Below are 25,697 nucleotides of genomic sequence, written 5' to 3'. Positions count from 1 at the left end.
AAAGGCTTATTTAGGCTTAGAAAGTGATAACGCATATAAACTACCACAAAGTATAGGAATGGTGGAACATTTGATAACAGCACAACGTGTGCGCTTGCCAAAGGGGCCTGCGCGATGGGGGAAGGTAAGGTGCGCGCGCGCGCCTTACAGGGAACATTGATTGAGTGTGCTATAAATTTCCAACCAAGCAATCAAAATCAGGATACTTTGAAAGAACTATATAAGTGCGGACCATTTAAGTCTTATGTTATTCTTTTGCAACTGCTACCCCCCCCCGCCACTTGAAGTCTGTTTACATACTGAGGAATACTTCACTGGTTCTTCCTGTGTTGGGGAAAGCACGTGCTGCTGCTGTCATACCTATGTGTGTACTCAGAAGCAGGGAAGCTTGCACTATTTTTGCCTGAAGTGTTCATGTTCTATGAAGGTGTGCAGCCACTGCTTATGAATGAAAAAGGATATGTATAATGCACTTGCATAGTACATCCAATAAACAGGGGTTTTCCCACAATATTTGATGTGAGATGCCTGTAATCCTGGGGAAGATCATGTCCTCAAAGGGGTAATGTTTGTGCACCAAAATAAGTTGATGGAAAAGAGAAGCCAGGTCCATAGCTGCACCTTCTATTTTTAGGTCGAGCGTGCAAGTGCTTTTGACCTTGTTATGCTTTGCATGTGTATCTGTTGACTTGGGGGACTCTTTTTTTTTTCTCTCTCTTCCTGCCGCACGCCTCACACGGGCACCGCAATTCATGTGTCAGCACGGCACCCACTTTCTTTTTTACTTGCTAAAGAGCACGAGCGCAGGATATTTTCCTTCACTCTAAGTGACTTCTTTCGTTCACGGCTGTAATACATGTTCTCTCCTCCGATTTGCTGTAGATCGGCCCTTCCACTCCTGACGCACCAGTGCAATCCCAGAAAGGGTGCACATTACTCTTTCAACATCCCGTTTCCTGCTTGGCCTGTGCTGTCTCTGCCTATCTCTTCACCCCACCCCTACTAGCCCTCCAAGATTGTTGCTTGTATTTTAAATAATTCAAACTCCTCAGTCGCAGCTCTAAACACGTCCTTCGCAGCATGTTCAATGCTTTCATTGCTTGTTTTTTAAATGTTGCCAGATTGAGTAATTTCTACGCTCAAATGTTCGAGCCACGTTGCTGTAAGCCAAGATCTTGGTTATTTGTTGTTTAGTGTGGCCTCAAATGTGCTGTTCTTACGTCAGGAGCCTGAAACCTGGTTGGGATGTCAGCAATTGGAATTCAGTACGTGGACGTTACCCTCATTAGGGCATGCGCAGTGCTCACCGCCAGCGGTACTCATTCTCTAGGTATATTTACACAACCACAACATATTGAGCGTAAGCCTCTTCATTTTGCTCCCTTTGTAATGGTTCATTACATTGCCACATGCGTGATGGCAGTTCCATCTAGGAAACTCTCCCCATTTTGCTCCTGCCTACAGGGAGTGCAGAATTATTAGGCAAGTTGTATTTTTGAGGATTAATTTTATTATTGAACAACAACCATGTTCTCAATGAACCCAAAAAACTCATAAATATCAAAGCTGAATATTTTTGGAAGTAGTTTTTAGTTTGTTTTTAGTTTTAGCTATGTTAGGGGGATATCTGTGTGTGCAGGTGACTATTACTGTGCATAATTATTAGGCAACTTAACAAAAAAAAAATATATACCCATTTCAATTATTTATTATTACCAGTGAAACCAATATAACATCTCAACATTCACAAATATACATTTCTGACATTCAAAAACAAAACAAAAACAAATCAGTGACCAATATAGCCACCTTTCTTTGCAAGGACACTCAAAAGCCTGCCATCCATGGATTCTGTCAGTGTTTTGATCTGTTCACCATCAACATTGCGTGCAGCAGCAACCACAGCCTCCCAGACACTGTTCAGAGAGGTGTACTGTTTTCCCTCCTTGTAAATCTCACATTTGATGATGGACCACAGGTTCTCAATGGGGTTCAGATCAGGTGTACAAGGAGGCCATGTCATTAGATTTCCTTCTTTTATACCCTTTCTTGCCAGCCACGCTGTGGAGTACTTGGACGCGTGTGATGGAGCATTGTCCTGCATGAAAATCATGTTTTTCTTGAAGGATGCAGACTTCTTCCTGTACCACTGCTTGAAGAAGGTGTCTTCCAGGAACTGGCAGTAGGACTGGGAGTTGAGCTTGACTTCATCCTCAACCCGAAAAGGCCCCACAAGCTCATCTTTGATGATACCAGCCCAAACCAGTACTCCACCTCCACCTTGCTGGCGTCTGAGTCGGACTGGAGCTCTCTGCTCTTTACCAATCCAGCCACGGGCCCATCCATCTGGCCCATCAAGACTCACTCTCATTTCAACAGTCCATAAAACCTTAGAAAAATCAGTCTTGAGATATTTCTTGGCCCAGTCTTGACGTTTCAGCTTGTGTGTCTTGTTCAGTGGTGGTCGTCTTTCAGCCTTTCTTACCTTGGCCATGTCTCTGAGTATTGCACACCTTGTGCTTTTGGGCACTCCAGTGATGTTGCAGCTCTGAAATATGGCCAAACTGGTGGCAAGTGGCATTGTGGCAGCTGCACGCTTGACTTTTCTCAGTTCATGGGCAGTTATTTTGCGCCTTGGTTTTTCCACACGCTTCTTGCGACCCTGTTGACTATTTTGAATGAAACGCTTGATTGTTTGATGATCACGCTTCAGAAGCTTTGCAATTTTAAGAGTGCTGCATCCCTCTGCAAGATATCTCTCTATTTTTGACTTTTCTGAGCCTGTCAAGTCCTTCTTTTGACCCATTTTGCCAAAGGAAAGGAAGTTGCCTAATAATTATGCACACCTGATATAGGGTGTTGATGTCATTAGACCACACCCCTTCTCATTACAGAGATGCACATCACCTAATATGCTTAATTGGTAGTAGGCTTTCGAGCCTATACAGCTTGGAGTAAGACAACATGCATGAAGAGGATGATGTGGTCAAAATACTCATTTGCCTAATAATTCTGCACTCCCTGTACAGACTTGCTCCAGCGGTGTACCGTTAAGGCCGTCGCTGTCGCAGCTGCGTGTATTGCCTTGTTCCATTATGTGTTTGTGTTTGTTTTGTGAGCCGGTAGACATGGTAGTTTTTGTGTTCGAAATGAGACTTAACTCAGCATCACCGACTCCTTTCAGATTTGGAGGCTGTGTTGCTCACATCTGACATGGGGAGCGTGGCCTTTCGTCTTCGGAAGACAACAACCTGTGACTGCATGCATAATTGCATTGCTCAGGGAGACGTGTCACAATTCCAAGACGCCCTTTCAAATCTTGCGCCGGTTCTAGGAAACGCCACAGCTCCAAAGTGCATTTACGCTGCTATTACTAGTTAGCAAGCAGTGCATGTGGGTCCTTAGTGCTTCACCTGCACGTTTGGTGTTGTGGGGTTGCATCTACCAACCTATTCCACTCACAGCACAAAGAATGCGTATTCTTTAAAAACATTGTTCTATATTTTTACGTTTAAATTAAGTGTTCAGGATGACTGCGTTGAGTGTTTATTCTAGAAGCTGTTTCTTTATTATACTAGTTAGTTTTCCATGCTTGTACTTTACCTGTGACTATTACTGTACACGGTGCTAGTTTGAAATACATGTTGTATACTGTGTATATGAACATGATACTTCCTGCTGATATTACATAGACTATTGCAAAATACATTTTATAAGAAAAGCGGAGTATCAAACAGATAGGTTTAGGTGACCCTTCTAGTTAATTTCTCTCCATACTCCTCCCTGGCTATCTTGTGTCTTTTTTTTGGGGGGGGGGGGGGGGGGGGGTAAAGAATTGTGTTAGCCAGCCAGCCACTCTGATGGTGGGGTGGTGAAGGTTGCATTCTATTGGAATTAGCATGGCAGAGTTAAATTAGGATGCTAAATGGCAATTTTTTCATTTTTGCTGCAGACAGAGGAAAAGGGAAGTGCTTTAGTTATATGCAGGGCCACTGGAATTATGTGGAAGGGAAAGACCAAATTATGAGGCAGGGGTGAACAATTTATGTGGCAAGAAAAGTCCAGTTATGACTTCACAACGCCAACAGCTCTAACTCAAGCAAATGCGAGACCTATTGCATTGCCAATGCTTATTAATCTTGTGGCAGGGAGACATCAGTAATAATATTTTAGCTCACCCGCACACTCTCAAAAGAGGTGTGATAGCTTAATGGGGGGGGGGGGGGGCACAGGACATAAATGTTGACATAAGGCACAAAGTCTTACCGAACCTAGGGGACCCATAACTACAAGACTGTACAATTAAGGAAAAGCAGGGCAAACTGTTTCCACTGACGAACCATACCACTAAGTGGATTCCATCATCCTATATAAGAACAGAAATGTCTGGTAATTCTATTAGAGGTTGAACTCTTTCATTCAGGTGTGTTGTCATTCTTGTATGTTTACGGAGACTGTGCAACATTCCTTTAGCTCTTCTCACGCTTTTGGGTGTTAGCTACTTGTATTGTACCGGTCATGTATGTGCGAGTGAGAGCCATGTGATGGTCCTGCTGCTATTGCCACCTGCCCTTTACTGATTCTGTGCGTTAGGGAAAGCTGTGCTTCAACTGTACATGTTGCACCTTGTTGTGTTGCTTGGTATAAAAAAGTTCCACTACACAAACGTCAAAGTAATTTGTAATGCCTATGCTGGTTTTATTGCAGGATGTAAATGAAAGAGTATACCCTCACAAAATATGTGAGCAGACTATTTCTAGTTTTATGTGTGAAGCAGATTTTGAAAAGGACTAGATGACTTTGTAACATTTTGAAACATACGTGCCAAACGCCTCCATGACATGTTTAACACTTTCAGCCAGCTCCAGCATTTTAGTCGACATCACTTTGCATTCTGGGACTTTGAACTCATTAAGAAAGTGTTAAAGCAAATATACAAGCCCCACAACGTAAAACCCTGTAGGCTCAAAAGCGAGAAATGGCTCCTATGTTTAGTGCAAGTGAAATAAAAAAATAACATTTTGTTCCTGACTTTCTGCCCTTTTTCTTGATGGTTAAACAGCTCAGTGGATGAAAGGGCAGCGATAGCCTCCCCAAATAGGTACATCTCAGTGCTAATAGGCTAACATTAACACTGGATGCTAAAAAGGCATTTTTTTCCCCCAGAACTATGCAAACAGTAGAAACAGAGTGGAAAAACAATGTGTTAACATTACACTTTCCGAGCGCATACCCGTGACCCAGTTTTGAAATGGTACAGTACATTCTGCAGGGGCTGCCTCGCGAGTGCCACCGGTGGTCCAACCTGCATTTTGTGCTCCTTTTTATTGAAAAAGGACACATTATCCACAAGAAATAACTGGGACAGGACAATTAGGACCAAGAGTAATGATGACTATCCATAAGTATTGATGATATTTTCTAAGAGCCCAAGGTTATGGCATGCATGGTTACAATTAAAGCAAAACCCAAGCTTTAAACCAGGCAAGTGCAAGAAGTGACACTTCCTCGAGCTCCCTATGCTGCACACTATAGCTACATATGTAGCAGCTCATATATATTAATTTACCATTTGTACATGTAATTTTTAGGTTGAAGCCTACCAGACAGTGCAGCTCTCTGGTTGCAAAGACATAGCAAGGGCATGCTGAAAGCTTCCCTAAGAATACATTCCTCCCATGACTTACCATTGGGTTGTGTTTTGCAACTCACATTTGCTTGGTTTCCATTTGCTTACTTTGTTTGTTTTAGGCAGTCCAGTATGTCTTGGTCCCCCTTGTGGAGCATAACCTGTTTACTACCTCCCTGACTGGCGGCTCACATTATTTCACGAGTGCTGTCTTTCTGAAGAACTCATTTGGTTTTTCATTAGGAACTTCACAAAAGTGTGTTTTCAGCGGTCTTCCTCATATGCAAGTTCACAGCAATAAACAAGCTTTTTTTTTTTTTTTTTTTTTAAAGATTTCCTGCCTCCTCCTATGCTTTGGCTTGACTGATACTTCTCCAGTTCAAACTTGCATGCCTGTGAGGAACTATGTTCTGTCTATAAGCAGGTTTATTTTGGTCAGTGCTCTTTACTAATAGACTAAAATAAGCCTCAATTTCACGCCCATGTCATAGGCGCTGGAGGCAGGGGAAAGGGGGTTGCTGAAGCACCCCCAAAACAAGCATAGTAGAGTTCAAAAGTGAATGAGCAATAAATAGGTCTTTAAATTTAGTTTTTATCTTGGCACACTTGATGTGCATTCAAAGACAAATGTCAAGCTCGGTCTTAGATGGAGGTTGGCGTTGACTTTTGTTTCCCGGACTGCAAAGTGAGAGGATGTATGTGAGAATCTTGCTGGGTATTGGGGTGTGAAAGGGAAGGCTGTGGGATGTTATTTTCTTCTAGCACACAACACAATTTAAACTCCAGGAAATAAATTGTACAAATATTTCAGAATATATCCGAATTAGGAAAGCACAAAATAAGGATTTATTTTTTTAATTCTGAAGTGCAGTGGAAATAAATATTTTAATACAATCAATGCACTTAATAATGCGTGGAAATCTACATTACCATTTGTGAGCTGTATAATTTTCAGTAAAACTGTAAGTCTATGCAAAGACAATGACTAGGCCCCTCCACTCTAACACACTTCTCCTCTCTATGACCCTCCACGGCACTCCACTCTACAATACTCTACTCTACGCCACTCATCTCTACTCCACTATGACACTCTACAGCACCATACTCCACTCTCCTGGATAATATTCTACATCACTATATGCCGCTCCTCTCTATGACACACTATGCCACTCACCACCACTCCTCTCTGCGGCACTCTACGCCACTCCATTCTCCTCTGGGTCACTAAGGTTTAGCCATGTTGAACAGCAGCCAAAAAAGTACAAGACATGGTTAAAACATATTAGCAAAGGCAATAGCTGTCCCATAGGCGAGACCCACTGGCTTTGCCAATACTTGTTTTAAAATGGCGTTTGTCATCACAGTTATGAAGTTCAGTACTACTTGTTTATCATCCACAGGATGCACAACGATGAGTTGGCAACAACCATTTGTGGTATGTAAACATTCTGAGTAGTCCTCAGAAGACAAGCAGTAAACCTGAACAGTTTCCTCTGAGTTACTGTATCTGCTGCCCCCAGCACATTTGAAGGGTAGATGGGTGGCCCGATGGAACAGGGAGTCAGCAGGTTGGCAATAGAGAGCAGGGCTGACCTCAGGTGATGTGAGTGATGGTTGGACCCCATCAGCAGTCAAAGTGCATTAAGACAAGTTTAGTATGGGAACTGTGATGCTGAAATGAGTGCGGGCAGTGAGCGTGGGGGTGGGGTTAAAGGTGTGACCAAAAAAAACATTCTGTGACGTGTTTTTTTGTCTTTCAACCTCAGGTAGTTACATATAAAATGAGGTGAAACAAATTAAAAATACATTAAAAAAAAGTTAAGATAGTCATTTGGAAAAGCACTGTAATTAACACTTCTGGATTCTTCCCTCCTCTATTTTTCCATTACTCTATTTCAGTCAAACTAACAAACGCGCATATCCGCCACTCAAATTAACTAATACTGTAATTCGTATTGACTCTATACTAATCTATCACTAATCCTTTTGGGTTCTGAAGTAGCGTGCTACTTGTCGAAAAGCGATTTGACGCCTCCTCAGGGGTAGTAAGCGCTATGTAAATACAATTACAATATCTTAACCTATGTGGTTTAAATTGTCCATCCAGTTTCCACATTATGAACATTACCCCCAGTGTGCTGTTTTACTACCCATAACCGCTCTTCAGCTCAGTGGGTTAAGGAACCTGCTTCAGATATATTTTCAAATACTGATACAACAGGTCAGCTGGATGCCTTGTCTGGCGTACAGCATTTTTTGTCACTTTCACACCAGACGTTCTCTCAGTAGGTTCATGCACATGTTGCAGAGATCCAGGTATGGTCAGTAGGTTTTAAAAGTTCTAGATAGCTAGTTGGGTTATGCTTGTAATGGGTAAGACATGACTGCATCCGTGCAGGGTTAACTCAAACTGCGAGTGTTTTGAAATCGGGGCCTCCAAGTTGGATTGCAATAGAGCCTGCGACACTCTACACCAGTGTTCAAAGGCCTGCGTGTTCCACGCCTACCGTGAAGGCAGGATGCAGCATATTGTCAGCAAATGTTGCGGTCTGTCGTAGCTGTTCTCCAGAGTTGTTGTTCACTTTAATGTGGCAAATAGCTTGCCTCGTCTTAAATCTTGGGTTAGTGGCGTTCGTGTCTCTGCCAGGGTGAGACTGAGGCAATGTTTGATCAGAAGAGTGCGACCTTCATCCATCTGCTACAGCTCACTTACAACACAAACGCCCTAAACACTACAGACAAGAAGGGGGGGGGGTAGATTTACAGGTACCATTTACTTGCCCTTACGATGGGCGAGGAGGGTAGCCTGGCCGTGCCCCAGGCCTCCCCTACCATACACTGGATATATATGCGCTGTGCTTGACAAGGGGGCATGCACGTATGAGGGCGGGAGGGGTAAACACGGGGTTTCCCAGCCCCCGGGGTGGGGAATCCAGTGCAGAGGCGGGTGCCGTTCCGTCATTTCTTTCCTCACAGTTTAACCGCTGCATTTTTCTGTCTCCCACTCTCTCTCTGTGCCGCAGTGAGAGCCAGCCGAGAGCGCTGGGAAACACCGCAGCCGGGGTGCGGGACCACAATGTGCCCGGGAGCGGGTGAGGCCTAGGCGGCCTCGCCAACCCCTGCCCGCCGCTGTCCAGCAGACAGACACCCTTGCCCCCCTCTGCACTGCTCGGTCCTTGCTTCCCGTGCTTGAGTATCACCCCCTCGGCTCTTGCTCGCCACCCTCCAGCATTTCACCCCACCCCGCTCACCACCTCTCGGTGTGCTCCCTCTCCACAGGTCGCCTCACCAGCTCTGCTCGGATCGACGGCCCTGCACCCCGGACTGAGTGGAGGGGGGGAGGAGAGCCCCCACTGACCGAGAAGAGATGTCCGAGACCAAGGGATGGGCCATTCTGAGCCCCGAGGAGTTTGCCCACCTGCAGAAGTACATCGACTGTGAGTACATGTATTTTTGGGGTCTCTGAAAGCGCTGCATGCCACTTGGGTAGGGTCATTTCACCGCATTGTGGGTCTTGGAAAACTCAACTATGGTGGCCGACTTTCCAAAGAGGTTTGCTGGGAAGCAGAACTAGGAGTCCCATAGCCTACATTCTAACCCCCCCCCCAATAAATCAGGGTCTAAATGGACTGTGAATAATAGTGTCTCTTTATTGAATTCTAATCCCTTTACCGCCTCCTGGAGTAAGCCGTGACTGCTTGCTAGTGCAACTTTTGGGAAACAAATTTCGAAACTGAACAGTTTTAGAATCCAAATGAAATAGACTTAAACTTTAAAACACCAGTGGTAAATACGAGTATCTACCAGGCCTACTGATCATCCAGTCACGGATTGCCAGGGCTACAGGGGGGGCGGGGCGAATACTACCAGAATTTATTTTATTTTTTTAAAATTTACCTGCGCTCAGCGCCGCTCCTCCATCTCCTCAGCAGACAGGCACAGGCTCCCAGCCTGCCCTTCGGCCAATCCGGATGCTGCTCAGAGCAGCGTTAGGATTGGTGCTCCCAGGCAGAGTGGGAGCCTGTGCCTGCTCTCTCCAGCGAGAGCACAGTGCGCACTCCCATCCATGGCTGTCATCCCCAATGCCCCATCCCTTTTACTACAAAAGGATAATAGATGTAGTTTATTATCTGTTTGTAGTAAAAGGTTTGGAGCTGCTGGAGAGGGAAACGCTCCTCCGCCATAGCAGAGGAGCCGCCACTGATCTACTCTCTGTTTTACTACTTAACCCAGATATGCTGGAAAAACACCACTTTCTAACTGTGGGCAGGGCTTATAAATTGGTGACATTTTCCTCTTGGCCATACCATCAGCATCACAGCCACTCCAGTGTGATCTATTAATCTGTAGAACCAGAAGACACTTTAAATCCTGGTCTCTCATTTGGCCAAATTGTGTGCTTTTGGGCAATCTTTTTTTAAACTTATTCCTCTGCTCCCTTTTTGGAAAGAACTATAGTAATTTGAAGCAATGTAAAAGCTGCCAGTAAGCATTTGGGGAAAACAAGTGGAGTACAAAATGTACTGGATATTACCTGGGTGTGTGGAAAAGGGCCTAGTTTCATGGTACGCTCACCAATATGCAATACTGTGGTAAATATATAGCCTTTATAGTAGGTGGCAGTTTGCTGCATTCTCCGGTTTCTGGCTTACTTGGTCTGATAATGTCAGTATTTTGAAAAAGGCTTAAAGTAAGAAATAAACATCAGACAAAATCAGTACCTCGATCTATTGGGGGTCACTGCATGAGTAGCTGACATGTCACCACAAATTGCTTCAGGAAACTTGGTGCAGGACCTATTGAGTACCAGTAGCTGCTAGCCATCAGGAAGCATGCAACTATTACCACTTCTTCTTGACTGCAAGATTTGATTTTACTCTGCTGCTTTACTCTGTTCTACTCTGGTGGTGGAGTTCTGCGTTTGCTGGTGCTTGACGGGCATCCTTGAGATACTACCTCTTCTACACACGAAACCAGACCTTATTGTGCGGTCATGCCTTACTTTTTACCACTGCTCGATTGCCTGCATGTCCTCAGGCCTCCTGATTAGCAGAAACAGTGTTGCGATCTTGTCATCCCTTAGAAATAACTTTTTTCTACCACGCACAGTTCATGTTTGATGCACATTTATGACTGCAAAGTGATCATGGTGGCTGACTCGCGATGTCACAGCCCTTGTAAAATTGTTTTTCATTTGTTGTGCTTCAATTTCTTGAGCGACCTTTAAGCATTTCCATGCTTTTTGTAGCCTTGTATATTTCCTCAGTGTCCTTGTGCATTTTCTCAATGGATAGGACAGATGCATGCTCCTTGCTGTATTAGTCTTGCATGTTACTCTGTGGCCAGAACGTCTCTATTTTCATGTTTGACCCTTTATATCAGTAGCACACAAAGTCCTATTCATGTAAAGGCAAAGAGATTGAACCCTGAAATAATACAAACATGCTCAATGGCTAATGAGCTGGCATTACCGCCAATCGTTTGTCATAAGCATAGGTGAAACTTTTGGCTGGCTAATCTGACAGAGTGGTTACCTCCTCAATTTTCAAAACGCTTCCACGTACCAGTTTATATCCAGATGGCAAACCTAACTTCTGCCAGTACAGGTGACAATCTGAAGACCTGTGGTTTGTTTTGGAGACAGGCACATTTGTACTTATGTATTACAAATCTGCATCCCTGTAGCCCTAAATAGTGTTTCTGATGGTAGTGACAGATTTGTAAGTTGCATTTTAGAATACTTCACCTGCAGGCAAGATGCAAAGTGGAGGCCAAACTGAATGGTAAATGTGATTATGTACCTGCTTTAGTAGAGGAGGTAGCTACTCGTAGCTGGCATTTAGATGTAACTTCAACAACTACTTTTCTTCTTATGATCCACCAATAAGTCATCAAATGAGCATGTAAACTGCATTTCCATCTTAATGGCTTGGTTCAGGAGCTTCCTGTAATACAACATTTCCAGACAACTGGTTGTTTAGATGACTGGGGCTAAGTCGTACATCTTCTCAATTACTTGTGCTTCTCCTGAATCTTAAAGTTAGGTTTCTAGTCATGGGATTTTGTGAAATGGAATCCTCCTAAGCCAAAACGTCACAAATCAAATTTTTGGGTGTGTGTATAGATGATCTGACTTCATCTGGAAGGATACCAGATCTGTAAATAGGGACTTACTCTCAGAATTCACACCTGTGAGCTCAAAACATACAGCCTACTAGTTAAGTAGCCCTCACAGTGCTGCAGACGATTGCTTTGTCAGTCAAGAAGTCTTTTACATTTACTGACTTCAGACCATGCTAAATGCACATTTTGAATGTTCTCCTCAAAGAAAGTGGTGCCAGGCAGAGGTATGAGCTGCAAGGTTAGAGAAGTACTTATGATATGAGTGACCGAGAGAAAGAAGGGGTGGGTTTGTAAGAATTGGGGTCATGAGTGGCTAGAACAACCATCAGATACCCCTTTATGTGCATTAATAGAAAGAAGGGACTACGATCAGAGACCTGCTTAGGTTATTGAGAAACGATCAAGCCCTTCATATTTGAACCTGGGAGCAATGCTTCTCCCCGTCCCGGCAGCACTCTTGATTTGCATGAAAGAGGAACAGTGCACCAAGTCTGCAGTATGCACATTCTGTGCACTGAGCAAAATACTGATGCTATATGCTACGCTGGTCCCATTTTTTAAATAATAAAAATTCAATTATTCATTGTTTGTGCAACAAACATGATAAATGTCAATAGCATGCAGTTACTCATTTTATCTCCACACTACACTAGAGTGCAACCAAACGTATTTACTTCCTTTCAGTTGTAACCAAATGTACCTTCAAAACTGCACACCACAAGTTTGCCTCTTCATTCTCAATTATCTTCAGACTTTACCTCTGTTCCGCCGAACTGCTGTACCCTCAGCACCTGCTTGTGACACATAATTGTACACCAGGTTACTGTGTCTACACTGGCCCGTTGAATGTGCGATTAGTGACTACCTATTGGACTTTCTAATTGTGCGCGGGAATCATGTTTCTTCATAGTGAGCCGTAGGGGCACCAAAATGTTATAGGAGTGTATAGGCAAGCTGCAATCCGAAGCACACCCTCGCCATACTCAGCAGAGGTCCACGCGAAACCCAGTTAACTGTTGTACCCCTAACTGCACACCAAAAATAACTACATCCTGCCCCGGACTTGCTACCCGTTATTACTGCACATGCGCGCTTCTTCGTGCTGCACCAGAATACGGGCAAGTAATGTCAAACGCACTGACTTGCAAGACCTGCACACACTGCCTACTCCTTGGAGTACCTCTAAATTGTACCCCAAAGCAGTTTCTGTGCAACATTCTAGAGTACCTGTAGGCTGTCTTCCAGCAACATGGATTGATCCAGCACCCACAGACCTACTTAACCTGCGGAATGCAGGGCAGAGAAGGGGTCAGTTGCCGCAGCGTGAACAGTCAAAGCTGGGGTCACCATTTCAGACTGATGCCTGGGATGATGGCCTGGAAATGACCATTCCCACAATGAAGATTTATGTTCCACGTAAAATTGTTCCTGGGATCTATCACCACTCAAATAATCCTACTTAAAAAGGTAGCATTTGTGAGGTCTCTTCCCGTGATATGTACTTCAGAAGAAAATGCGCGTTCGGTCAAAGGGGGTGTAATTTCCCATTTGACGGCCTTAAGATATTTATCAAATGGGAGTCAAAAGGGTGGAGTCCTCGTTCATAGCAGAATTTCCACATACTACTAACAACTTTCGAATTATGGACACAGATTAATTTTTAATTTTAAAAAGGAAGGAAGCGTTCTGAGATAACAGTGGAGGGCCACACCTCCGAAGCAGCTTGGATTTCAACAAACCTTTCAGCCCGCAAAGAAAAGGGCACCATTCGAAAACAGAAACTTAAAGCCTCTACATCAAAACGCTTTAAAAAAAGCCTCAAAAATCCTCAACAGGTGAAGACCCTGAAGTAGAGTCTGGTATACTGAAAATATGTCCAAGCGAGCTATTTGATGGTATATGAAAGTGTAATCTGACAGGAGAACTGCAATGGATCACTGTGCAGATTCCGCTCAGGGGGCTGGTCGCAGTGTAGCTGAAAAGTTTTTTTTACTAGGTCCATTGATGAAAAACAAGAGCTGAAAAGTTTTAACTCTGGATATTGAAAAGTCAAGCATCTTTCTCTGAGACCAATGGTAAAGTACCTGCGTTGATAATTCTTGTATGTTTTCTTGGTAGAAGGTGTGCGGGCCACCCTGAATAATGGACCAGTTTTCTAATTGTGGAATAACATCTTTCTGACTCACAGAATCTGTATTAATCCTGCATTAATCATGCCTGGGTCATCGTCTTCACTCTTACTCACGAGTTTGAGGAAAGAGAATAATAAGGTCATCTAAGTATATTGGCATACAAATTATTATTGTAGATAATTACATAAAAATCATTTTCTTTCAAGTTAACTCAAACAGAAGCCGAAACACTAACTGAACTTGTCCTGTTTTTATTACACTCAAGTCTTCAGTTAATCTTGATGGATCTAAATCTTTTATCAATATTTTAATGTATCGTCGATTTTGAGCTTGAATGTTTGCTTTGGTCACCCACTATTAGCAGCCGTCTTCAGATCCTTCATTATTTAGTGTATCTGGGGACTATTTCCTTTAGCAGTTCTCCTCAAGAGACTTGTGTGCACCTACAGCATCAATGGTTGTAACTTACATACTTTTATGGAAAAGATGAAATCAACGGAGGATGACGCTTATTCAATAGTTTACCCATATCTCTGTACCCACTAACTTGCAAATCACACAAATAGCACCAGGTTTTTACAGACAGAACAAGGTGACTGTGCACTAGGCTCTCAGGATCAGACCACTCAAGTTGAAAATTGGAAAGAGGCACCGAGTACCTGCCTAGCCTTCTGTGAAAGAAGGCCCCTGCTGAAGGGCAATATCCAAATTCGACAAGCCCCCGGTTTTTCGTCAATCAGTTTCTTTGCCTTTGAAATTGATCCAAAAAGGGAAGTCGATATTCTCACATGGAGCACGACTTCTTCCATCAAACTAGGAGAGCATCCCTCCAATCCTCTTGAATGTGTGACTTCCAGGATGTGTACTCTGGACGACTAATGGACTCCTCTACCCAAAGCAGGCTCATCTAAGCAAAAGCGCATTTGGAAGACGGACAGGTGGAATCCGTCTCCTTGATTAAAATCGCCTCCTGCTGAGGTAGTGACAGGAGGATGCAACCTGGAGAGGCTCAGTCCCAAAACACTAACCCTAGGGGCAGAGGACACACTGTTTCGGTCTAGAGCTTGGTGTTAAACTCCCTGTAAAAGCCAGACATGGCCGGCTGCCCTTCAAGAAGGTAATCATATGCAAACCGAATTCTGTGTTATAATCTCACTGTGCACCACTGTAAAGGCGGACTTGGTTCTCTGACGGTCATGTCCAGTAATACTCCAGTTCTGAAATTGTGTTTGCTGCTCGTCTCATTGAAGGCTGAATGGGAGTGTCTCTGCTCCCTGCGGATCTTGGGCGCAGCACACTGTGTCCTGAAGCTGCTCTGCTAATTCCGCAGAGAGCACGACATTGTAATGGGAGTCGTTTTTTTATGGCTTATTTACTAGACGAAGCCCTGGAGATCGGTGCTCAAAAGATCAGGATAGCCACATCAATAGCCAGTTTGCAGTTGCAGTCCTGCCAGGAGCTGAAGTGATGAAACAGTTTCATCCGTTTCATTGAGCTATGTGACGGTTATTCGGTTACTCACTTAGTCCATGAATACAAGGGTAGGTTTGCTGTCGCCTGCCGGAGAGTGGGGGGCTCTGGAAGTTTCTTTCTCCTCTACTTTGTGAGACAGCCCGTGTTAGTTTCCTGAGGAACCGAGGCTGGGCGTTGTAAAAAAAAAAAATATATATATATATATATATATACACACACACACATATACATATATGCACACATATACATACATATACACACACACACACACACATACACAAAAAGTAAAGCATATGCTTTTTTGACGTCTGTGTGCCGGTACGGAGGCCTGCGAACCTATCCTGTGATGGGGATCAGTTTATACGGTCTGTACAATTAATATAGGGGGTGAAAACGGACTACGGGATAGCCTGAAAGCATACGTCTCAACATTTTCAAAGTGGAAGGTGGGCGATTTTGGAAAAAAATAATAATAATCCGGTAAGGTATCTTCTCCATCGACAATATATTGAAAGAGGCAATTTTAGGCGGGAGATAGCTGAAATAAAGCCATCGTTAGCTTAAAAAAATCATGAGCCCCCGTCTGAACCGGGTCTGCTGGCGTTTATGCGAAGAAACAAGGAAGGGAGCGAGACAGATTGAAAAAGAGGTTAAGAGATATAAAGAGAAGTGATAGTTTGTCGAGCAACAAGTCGAGAACGCTGGATCTGGAGGCCTAAAGCGGAACTGCGAATCCCAGATCGCGCATGGTTTTTGATGGGCGTTAAACTGAAGCTGCTTGAGAATCATCATCAGGACTCGGGGCGAGTTCACAGCTGTGGCAACATTTTGATTGCATAGCCCGCCAAGATGTCTTTCTGCCTGTGGAGTCAGAGTCGTCTGCTTTGATGAAGCACTGGGGGGTTCCATTTGTGATTCTCATGCTAATGGCCGATGATCTCATACATGCTTTGCCTCTGGGCGAGCCATTTCTTCCCTAATGCCATAGTCTAGAGGGCAAAAAAAGATTAAAATTGAGAATTGTTCTGTTAGCTCCATCGCAGACACAAAGACCAAAGTACTCAGTTAACAAGTACTGGCAGAACCAATACCTCGGTCCTTAGTAAGAATGCAGCTTTTTATGCATTTCCTTTTTTTTCTCAAAATCTATACAATATGCACTAAAAGTGTAAAATTTATAGAAAATGAAGAACATTTATTAGACAGTGTCCGTATGTAGACAAAGATAAGTAAATAAAACATGACCCATTATAAAAGTGATCAATCCCAAAAATAAATAAAACATAAATGAGACTTGAACAGATTAATGGTTGAAGAGAGCCGACCAAAAGCGCGCGTCTATCGAGAGAGATATATATATATAAAAAAAACTGAAAAAGCAAAAAGGTTAAAGTGATATAGTTAGGTGTTGAAATAAAAACTGAAATTTGAAAAACAAAAACACTGAAAATACCAGCTGTAGTTGACTGAGTTAACTTTAACTTGCTTCCCACCATGCAATGCTTATGACATCACACATATTACATTAATCATGACATGTTAAGACAATCTAAACTACTGCCCTCAGATTATTCGATAAACAGCTAGATTGGTTAAAAAGATAGGTAGCAAAAGGGCCTGTAAACATATACAGCATATATGGACTACATGTACGTGTGTATATGTATGACACGGAAACCAAGTAGTACTGGAAACAAGTCTGATTCAGTATGGTAAAAGTTATATGTTGTGCACTTCAGCTACCAGTGAAGAGCCAGCAGAACTTAATTACAGAAGTAGAAAGACTGATCACAACTACTGTGACTCACACAAACATTTCAGATAGGTTGTGGCTTAAATTAAAGCTCTGTTGCCAAAATCTGTGAAAGACTAAAACCTATCCTTACAATGCATTATTCACCTGTCATGCCATTTGTAAACATTTGTCTTGTAATGCCATTGACCATTTCTGCATAAATTAGATTTATAAAGTGCAGATATTATTCCATATGTTCAGTGAAAATCCTGTAGCATACTTTGGTTGCAGAACGTATACTCTGAGTGACTCACAGACAGTTCATGTCATGCTATGATTTTAAGTGTTGTTTCAGGAATAGGTGTACAGTACTTTAACAAGTTACAGAGGGTTGTCCATGTGGCCCGGTTGTGCATGCCTTATCATAGGCTAACGTACAGATGTGAAGACTTTGACCTAAAATACTATGCCAGATGAGATATTTAGTAATCACATCTCATTAAAGTAAATAATGACCAAACACTTTTTTTCATTGGTATTCAAGGTTTAGTAAGTTGCCGATCATATTAATGTACACAGAGCCATTACATTTCTTACGCACCGTAATACCACTAAAACAGATAATATTTACTAATGTGGGTGTCTTAAGAGATATGCTTCATGTCCTATGTGTTGTCAAAGATTACAGCCATTAGGACTACAGAGGTCATAGAAAAACATGGGGCAATGTGTAGCTTGCTGAATATCTTCCAGTAAGAAAAGTGCACCCCAAACAGTCACATTAATTGGATGTCATTTCAGCTGTCATTTAACATATCCTGAGTGATTTAATACGTGAGGTCATAAGTGGTGCATGGCGGGGGGGGGGGGGGGGGGGGGTTAACACGTTAGTGTTAGTTCCATAAACAGGTGCATTTCAGTATTTCATTTGGTATTTCAACATCAGTTTATTTCAACACCTACATTTAATGTCACTTCAAGGCCTCCCAACCTCCCCATGTTCGCCAATCCCCTTGCAAACTCCCACCCCACATTTTAGATATATATTTATTTTTCAAAAAAAAGTACAGCAGGCAGTCAACCTGCAACACATGGCCTTTGGTCGTGTGCAGCAGAGGGTTGGCTGTTAGGCAGTGCCCGTGGCCAAGCCCTGGACTCAACCCTCCCACAGGCCTCAAGGCCTCAAACTCCCAGCTGTTCATAGTCTTCGGGCATGTGCAGGATAGGGCATCAGCAGGGCCTGGTTTTCAGCCAGGGCCTTCGGAGGTCAATCCCCCTGTGGATTCTCCACCCCACATTTTACATTTAAAAAAACAAAAAACAAGTGCGATAATGCAGGTGGTCAGCCTGTTGCTCACGGCCTTTAGCCATGCTTAGCAAAGGGTTGGCTGTAGGGTATGGCCTCTTTACAACCCTCCACAAGGAGAGAGCCCTCCTGCAGTGCACAGCTTTTGGCTGTGTGCAACATGGGGGGGGTATGCAGAAACCAATCCCTCTGTGGACCACCACCCCACATTTAATTTTTATTTTTATTTTTTTGCAGTACTTCAGTACCACAGCTCAAGCATCACCTCTCCTGGTACTGCAGGACCACTCAAGCCTAACCCAAAGATGCTTGCATGGTTTCACAGTACGATAGGGGTGGCACTTTAGCAGCGGTACTGTGGGACTACTACAGTACCTAATGTGAGGGGCGAATTAGGTTCCAACAGGAGTAATGGGGTTCCATCAGTCTGTAAAAGAGCTAAGTGGTCAGTGTATCTCTACCCTGCCCCAAATACTTTTTTATATTGTACTTCAGTTCAGTGTACTAGTCGTCAACGTCTGTAAGCTCAGAGAAAAACGCTATTACGGGACTCCCGCTGGACCAACATCTGATACATATAACATTTTAATTCCTTCATGACCACAGCAAGTAAACTTTAAACACTTTCTTGAAAATGGCTGATTGTTTAGCCCAATAATGAAAATCATGCTTTCTGAGTAAATTTTAACTATAGTGTCTCTCCGTTCAACCTTTTTTTCTGTAGCTGCTTTAAATTTTCCCTATGCAAATTAACATGGGAAAACACTGTTTTGGGACCCCAACTCCCCCACATTTGCTTAGCCCCTGGTTGAAACTTCCCAAGAATGAGAGAAGGTGGATTAATTATTTTTTTAAGGGCCAAACGACGCAAAAGTTATTAGCGAAAGAAGAAAAAAAAAAAAAAAAAAAAAAAAAAAAAAAAAAAAACACTCTTCCTATGGAAACTCGGACCCAACTATAACTACATAGCGGCAACCTCTGCAGTTTTTGGTTATTATATATCTCACTAGAATATGTGGCAGGACAGGGACAAATTATGCATCAGGGTTAATTAAATTATGAGTCAAGAAAACGCAAATTATGCAGCATAATGTGGCACATTTTCTAATACTATTACTTCATTATTTCATAATTTTTAAACTTGGTAACACTGTCTGGGCATTGGCTGCACCTTATAGTACCAGGTTAGCAACCAAAAACAGAAAGGTGATCAGTCCAGCTTTGCAAAGGGCCTTCCACTGTGCAGCAACACGAGTTGCTGCATTTTTAGGAACTTAAAAAATGTTTCTGCCTCAAACGTTTTAAATTACTACCTTTAGATTATGTGACAGATGGTGGATTAAGTGGCAAATGGAGCACATCTATATGCGAAAATCGCCACTGCACAATCACATAATTCCAGTGGCCCTGATACATATCTGTAAACACGTATTTTTATTATGATTTTTTGAGAAAACATGAGCCTTGTTAAACAGGTAAAACTGTTTTCATGCAAGACCTAAAACGCAGTCAGTCAGCTAAGGATAGCTCATGCCCATTTGAAAGTGGGTGTACAATTGTCACAGGAACACCAGGTGATGCAAATGCGGGGGCAGCAGATTCCCAATTTTCAGCTGTTTTAAGAATGCTGGAGGGTCAAGGAATCATCATGTGTTGCTTCAGGCAAAACATGGATAAATCCAAGCTCAGCACATTTTCTACACCACTATGATTGAATGTATTACTGTGAACGGGAGAAATCCAGTGGCTTGCAAATCCAGCGTTACCAAATAATCAAGGATATAACAAACATGGGATCTTTAATGAACTATCGGATGGTGCTTAAGAGATCAGTAAGCCTTAAAATTGTCAGGCAGTACTCTAATGGTTTGGAAGCTGTACATTTGGAAATCTTTTTAACAGCCCTCTCAGTACAGTGGGTGGTTGAATGAGAGGGCCTAGGCGGAGACTGTTGACAATCAATTCTCAATGATATTTAATCACGTTGTGTTTGTAAACCTCCATAATTCAATTTTGATATATTGCAACACGTCTCCTGTCTTATCGATCAGTTAAAGCCAATCGAGCAATGTCTTTATCAGACTACAAACATATTAGTGATTTTTTTAATGGAAAAATTGTTGTGAAGTAATCTAAAAAGCTGATTTGACTGGTATTTTCCAAAAAGCATCAGTCACAGAAGCATAGGAAATCATGCAGTATTATTTATTGGCAGTGAGCTGTTGATTTGTCAGCGTGGTCTCTGATGTCACTTAGTTCAATAATTGGGTTTCTCATAAAAACGTAGAATGGCTGCGTTCAGTCTTGAAACTACTTCTTAATTTCATGTTATTACAAATAATTTTCGCAGAAGCAGTGCCCACGCAAGCATAAATGAGAAATGCTTCTTGGAAAAGGCTGTCCATGAAAAAAAGATTACATTCATTCTGATGTGATGTTGTGTGGGAGGAAAAATTACATTTGTCTCCTGGTTACTCTAATGCAATTTGAAAATTAAAAAGCACTCATTACACCTGGCAAATCAGACCATTATTGTATAAAGTAAATCACCAATACGTCAGATTGGCTTCCTGCCGGCACATGTTCTTGTGCTTGCTGCTTCAATAATGGCCTACTTAATCAGATGCCGTGCATAGCACTCCAACTAAATGTTATGCAGTCAGAATCAGTAGACGTAACAAAGCAATATCCCAAGATCACAAACTGATCAAGTGGACAAGCTAGGATTCAGAAGCATGCCTCATGTTCCTGAAGTCTCCGACTTGGACTCGAGACCATGTCACTCCATTCCCCTATTCTGCTAATCATCCTTTCCCTTTTGAAGTCAGAGATGAATACATTGTCAGGTGTGTGTCCCCATATAGTAGAGTCGAAGGAGCCCGGTATTTACATCGTTTTCCCCAGATGCACTGTCACAATGTTAAGACTTGTAAAGGATTAAGAAAGGAAAATGTATTCTATTTTTTTAGGTTCCGATCTCAGATTTGAATATATATATATATATATATATATATATATATATATATATATATATATATATATATATATATATATATATATATATATCCAGCGAGCAGGTAAATGTGATTACTTGTGCATAGTGGTTTGTTAGCAGAAATGTTGACATTTTTATTGTCTATCTTAAGCCTGCTCCTCTAAAATGACATTACTTTGCTCACCAAAACAGTTTGCAAATGTTCCACTTGACCACTTCACTCAAACGGTGCGGTACGTTTGCAAGCTGTTTTCATTCAGTGACACGAAGTGCCCATTTACTGGCTGTTGCAAAGCGAAACCTGGTGAAAACAATTTTGTGCGGCCGCGGCTCACTGCGCTCACCAGGGGTGGGTGCGGCACACAAGGGTGGGGTGGGGGGCATTTATTAATAATAATAATAAAAAAAAATAAAAAAAACATTAACCTGTTCCGCCGCTGCGCCGTTTCTCTGTCCCTCGTCAATGGAGGCAGGCAAGCCTGTCCTGCAGCCAATCCTGGCGCTCCTCAGAGCAGAGTTAGGATTGGCTGGGAGTGCCCAGCCAGGGCACTCCCAGGCTGACTGGGAGCCTGTGCCTGCACTCTACAGTCCGGCAACAGTGCACATGTGTAACCAGCCAAACACATGCATGCTGCGGGGAGTGCACAGTGCACTCCCCTCGGCCAGATAACCCTACAATGCCCCCCCTTTCACAATGAAGGGATAATAAACAGTGTATTATCCTACCTTTGTAAATGGTTTGCAGCCTCTTTTGCTGGCAGGTGGGCGACGTTCTTCTGCCATAACGGATGAGCCGCAGCTGATTTTGTCCTCAGTTTTTTCGTTCGTTGAGTCTACCAGAAAGCACGAGCTCCTTGACAGAGAGCTTTATTGTAGGTTTACCAAGACCTTACAGGGGCTTACAGCCCACCCATTGCTTACCATTGGCTAACTTCACTGTCTTGCTCATTTGTTTGCTTCTTACTTGATGGCTTTCTTTAGCCGTCTTGTCTTTGTCCCTCTGCATCATAACCTCTTTACCATCCTATTACAGGATAATGTGTCCTTCCACTGCTCCCATATAGGGACAGCTACTTTTTTTTTTTTTCCTTAGACACTCAGAGTGCACGAGTTTTCTTGCTCTCTTTCCTACTCCCCTGTGTGTTGTTTTCTCCTTCAGATCAACCCCCGCCTCTGCGCTGCTCTCCTATCGCCAGCTTGTCCTATTGGTTCGTCTCTCAACTAGGTAATGGATTAGAAGCAATAAGGTGTTGTTAACTGAAGGGTGCTGTTCTCAAGGTTGCCAAGGGCGCCCGCCCACCGAAGGAACTGGAAAAAAGGCAACTAGGGCACAAGCTAAAGAGCTTCTTTAGCCTACAGTAACCTAATCACTGTAGATTAAAAAATACTGTTCTCCTGCAAGGAAATAAAAAAAATGCACGAATCAGAAATATTGTAACCAAGTCCCTTGCACCTTGAGTGTTTCCTTTACAAATGGCCTCACATGAGGTTTAAAGCAATGGCATCACAGTGAGGCAGAGAGGGACGCAGAAATGGGCACTCCGATCACATGGGGGAGGGGGCTTTTCTGCCCATTATAGAAATCAAACCTATGGTGCCCCCTGGACAGGAAAGACCTTGCCCACAGAAAAGCAGCAGCTGCGCCTTCCCGCACCAATACCCCGAGTTTCATTTAAAGAGCTAAAGCAGTCCTCGGATTTCTCCTGAAATAGGAGTCTTGGAACTGAAAAAAAACAAAACGGAGTTTACGAATTATTCTCACTGTCTGACTTCATCTCGGAGGTTTGGTTACAGGTCTGTGTATAATGTTCAGTAAGTAGAAGCTGAGAAGCTCTCCATTCATTTCCAAACTTTCGAAACGGTTCCGACCACCCGGGCCCTCACGAAGTTGTTGAATGATTGGCCAGACTCCTTTGGGCGAGATTGTGCGTTTCTGTAGCATCTAGTCCTCACAGAATCACCGCTAGGGTTAGGTTTCAGTGGTAACATTCGCAGCTTCAACAAATGCCTTATTTAAAGCCTTGGCTGCGCCAGCTGCTCACCTTCCCGTACAGTGAATTCCTCTGCAAGACAGTTTCATTTTCTCACACTGCAGTGCCTGCCAGTACTGCAGTGCCTGCCAGTGCTGCTGCTCCCTGGCCACGTGTCCAACCAATGCTGGCTTCTCGCACTGCTTACTTATGTAATTTCCAAGGCTGTCCGCCAGCCAGCAGTTACACCGACAACCTACCTGTGCTTCCCCTCTGCTTACCAATGGCACTTTTACCACAAAACCCATCACTGCTTCTTCTGCACAGCCCACGTGTGCCTGCGTCTGCCAGTGCCTGGTCTCAACTGAGCTAAAGTGCTTTTTCGAATACCGTCATTTTCTTAAAAAGGCAGTAGGCTACTGATCGCGACACAAGGCCTCTGGAAAAGGTAGTTTGTACATTTCAGTCCTGGCTGTAGGTTGACACTTGCCTGATCGAGCTGTTTTTTTAGGTCGAGATTAAGCGTTCACAGTGTTGCATACTTTTAAGTATTCTTATACTGTGGGTTCCAGCTACGTCATTTGTTGGTTCCAGTGTCCTTTAAAAATCCTTTCTTGCTAGTGGTCAGTTCTGCCTCTTTGTCCTGCCTTTTTCACTTTGGGAGCAGCACCAGCTACTGTATAATTACACTATGTCCTGTTTAGGTCTTCTGTAGGGGACATTTTTTTTTAAAGTATTTGTCTGTTGGTCTTACACTGTGGGTGAGTGTTCAGTCCCTCCTCCACACCAGCTCCCTCTGCAAACATAAAACCAACAGCAGAGGGAGGCTTTTCCAGTCGCCCTGGTTTATCTTAGCTCCCACCTTTGGCTTTCCTTGTGGCCTCTGCCATAGCCGAAAAAGACCAGCTGCTGAACTCTGATCGGAGCTGCTTCAAGGGTGTGCCCTGCTGATTAGTGACTGAATCCGCGATGTTTGTATGAGTATGATCCCACAAGCCTACATTTAAATACAGCAAAATGAAACGTACATTTTATTTAGACAAACTAAATACAACGTAAAAAATGAGAAACAGGCCCAAAAACGTACAGAAAACACTGCGAGGGCAGCTCTGGGCCGCCACAAGGCTATAACTGGCATTGCCTCTTTAAGGAGTCCCTTGAAACCGCCCTCGCTCTCTACGCATTGTCCTTCCTGTCCTCCCGTCCCTGCTAGCGGATATAATGATGCCCTCAAAAGCAAGTCCTCACTTTCAGCTCTAATATTTTATGCGTAGAAGACAGAGACGGACGTCGTGTCTCTGTTATGTATCATCACAGTGATGATATGAATATGGTTCTTTCGGCAACATTTTTTTAATATTTCGAAAAGTGCACAGTTTATGGGATGTCACTTACGTGTATGGCTTTCTACGTTCAGCAGCTATTGGGGTGCTCATTTTTAGCTGCCTTAAAATTGGTTTTATTTGCACGTCTTTTGTACGGTTAGCAGAAGCCCCAGAGACATGCATCACATTGTTCAAATAGTTCAATTACTCGTTTTGTTCTTGGTCAATCAACTCAGCAGTCATTGCTTCGCACATGCTTGGTAACTGATGCGCTTTAAAAGAGATGCCTTTGCATATCACTTAATGGTAGGTCTGGCAGTCTACGCATCGCCGACCAAGGAAAGCGCTCCCTTCCCACACCCTTTCATTCTTTCGAAGAAGTCAAATGTTGTTATTTTTGGGGGTGGGGGGAGCTCACCTAAAACGGACCGGTGCAGACAAATGATTTTCATAAAGCTTGCCTTTGCTCTGTTGAGAGTGACACTGTGACAACATTTCATTCAGGAGTCCCTCATTTAGCAGTCTGGCTAGCAAAGTCACACAGGTGAAATTTCCACTCTGCAGGTACAGGCTCATAATTCTCTTCACCGCACTCCCCATCTTCGTGTAAATGATGTAAAACACATTATCAGAAAGTTCAGTTAGGAATTTACAACGCTAATAGCTCTAACTTGAGCAAACGCTGGACCCATTGTATTGCAAATGCTTGTTTTAGTTCTTACCTAGAGACAGCTCCGGCTGTCTGTTAACAAGGACCACGGTCCATGCCAATACTTATACTAGTCTTTGGGACAGCCAGTTTATCAGTGTTCGGCCTTCTCAGCAGTCTCAATCATATAGCTTCATTACCACGTTTTGAACGTATGTCTTGTATCCTTCCGCAGCAAACATCAAAAAGCTACTTTTTTTTATTATTACCAAAAGTGCATGTGCTTTCTTACTCTCTCCCGTGCTGCTTCCTCTCCTCAGATCCCGGTTCCGAACTCCCTGTGTGACTCACCCTGTACTG

The 25,697-nt window shown here is 43.2% G+C and overlaps 1 protein-coding gene across 5 annotated transcripts in view; it reads left to right on the top strand.

Annotated features, from left to right (window-relative positions):
* DGKA (diacylglycerol kinase alpha) overlaps window positions 1-25,697 on the top strand; it is a 271,946-nt gene that overhangs the window by 93,615 nt on the left and 152,634 nt on the right. For 4 of the 5 annotated variants that reach the window (XM_069230602.1, XM_069230599.1, XM_069230601.1 and 1 more), the window contains one exon: window positions 8,909-9,066. The exons of the other annotated variant lie outside the window; for it this stretch is intronic. In XM_069230602.1, the coding sequence (XP_069086703.1) occupies window positions 8,997-9,066 (70 nt within the window). In that variant the 5' untranslated portion in view covers window positions 8,909-8,996. The remainder of the gene's footprint in view (window positions 1-8,908; window positions 9,067-25,697) is intronic. 5 annotated transcript variants of the gene reach the window in all.

This window comes from Pleurodeles waltl, chromosome 4_2 (assembly GCF_031143425.1).
Source record: "Pleurodeles waltl isolate 20211129_DDA chromosome 4_2, aPleWal1.hap1.20221129, whole genome shotgun sequence".
NCBI lineage: Eukaryota > Metazoa > Chordata > Amphibia > Caudata > Salamandridae > Pleurodeles > Pleurodeles waltl.
Note: the sequence above shows the minus strand (reverse complement) of the source record. Positions and strands in the feature narration are given on the sequence as shown.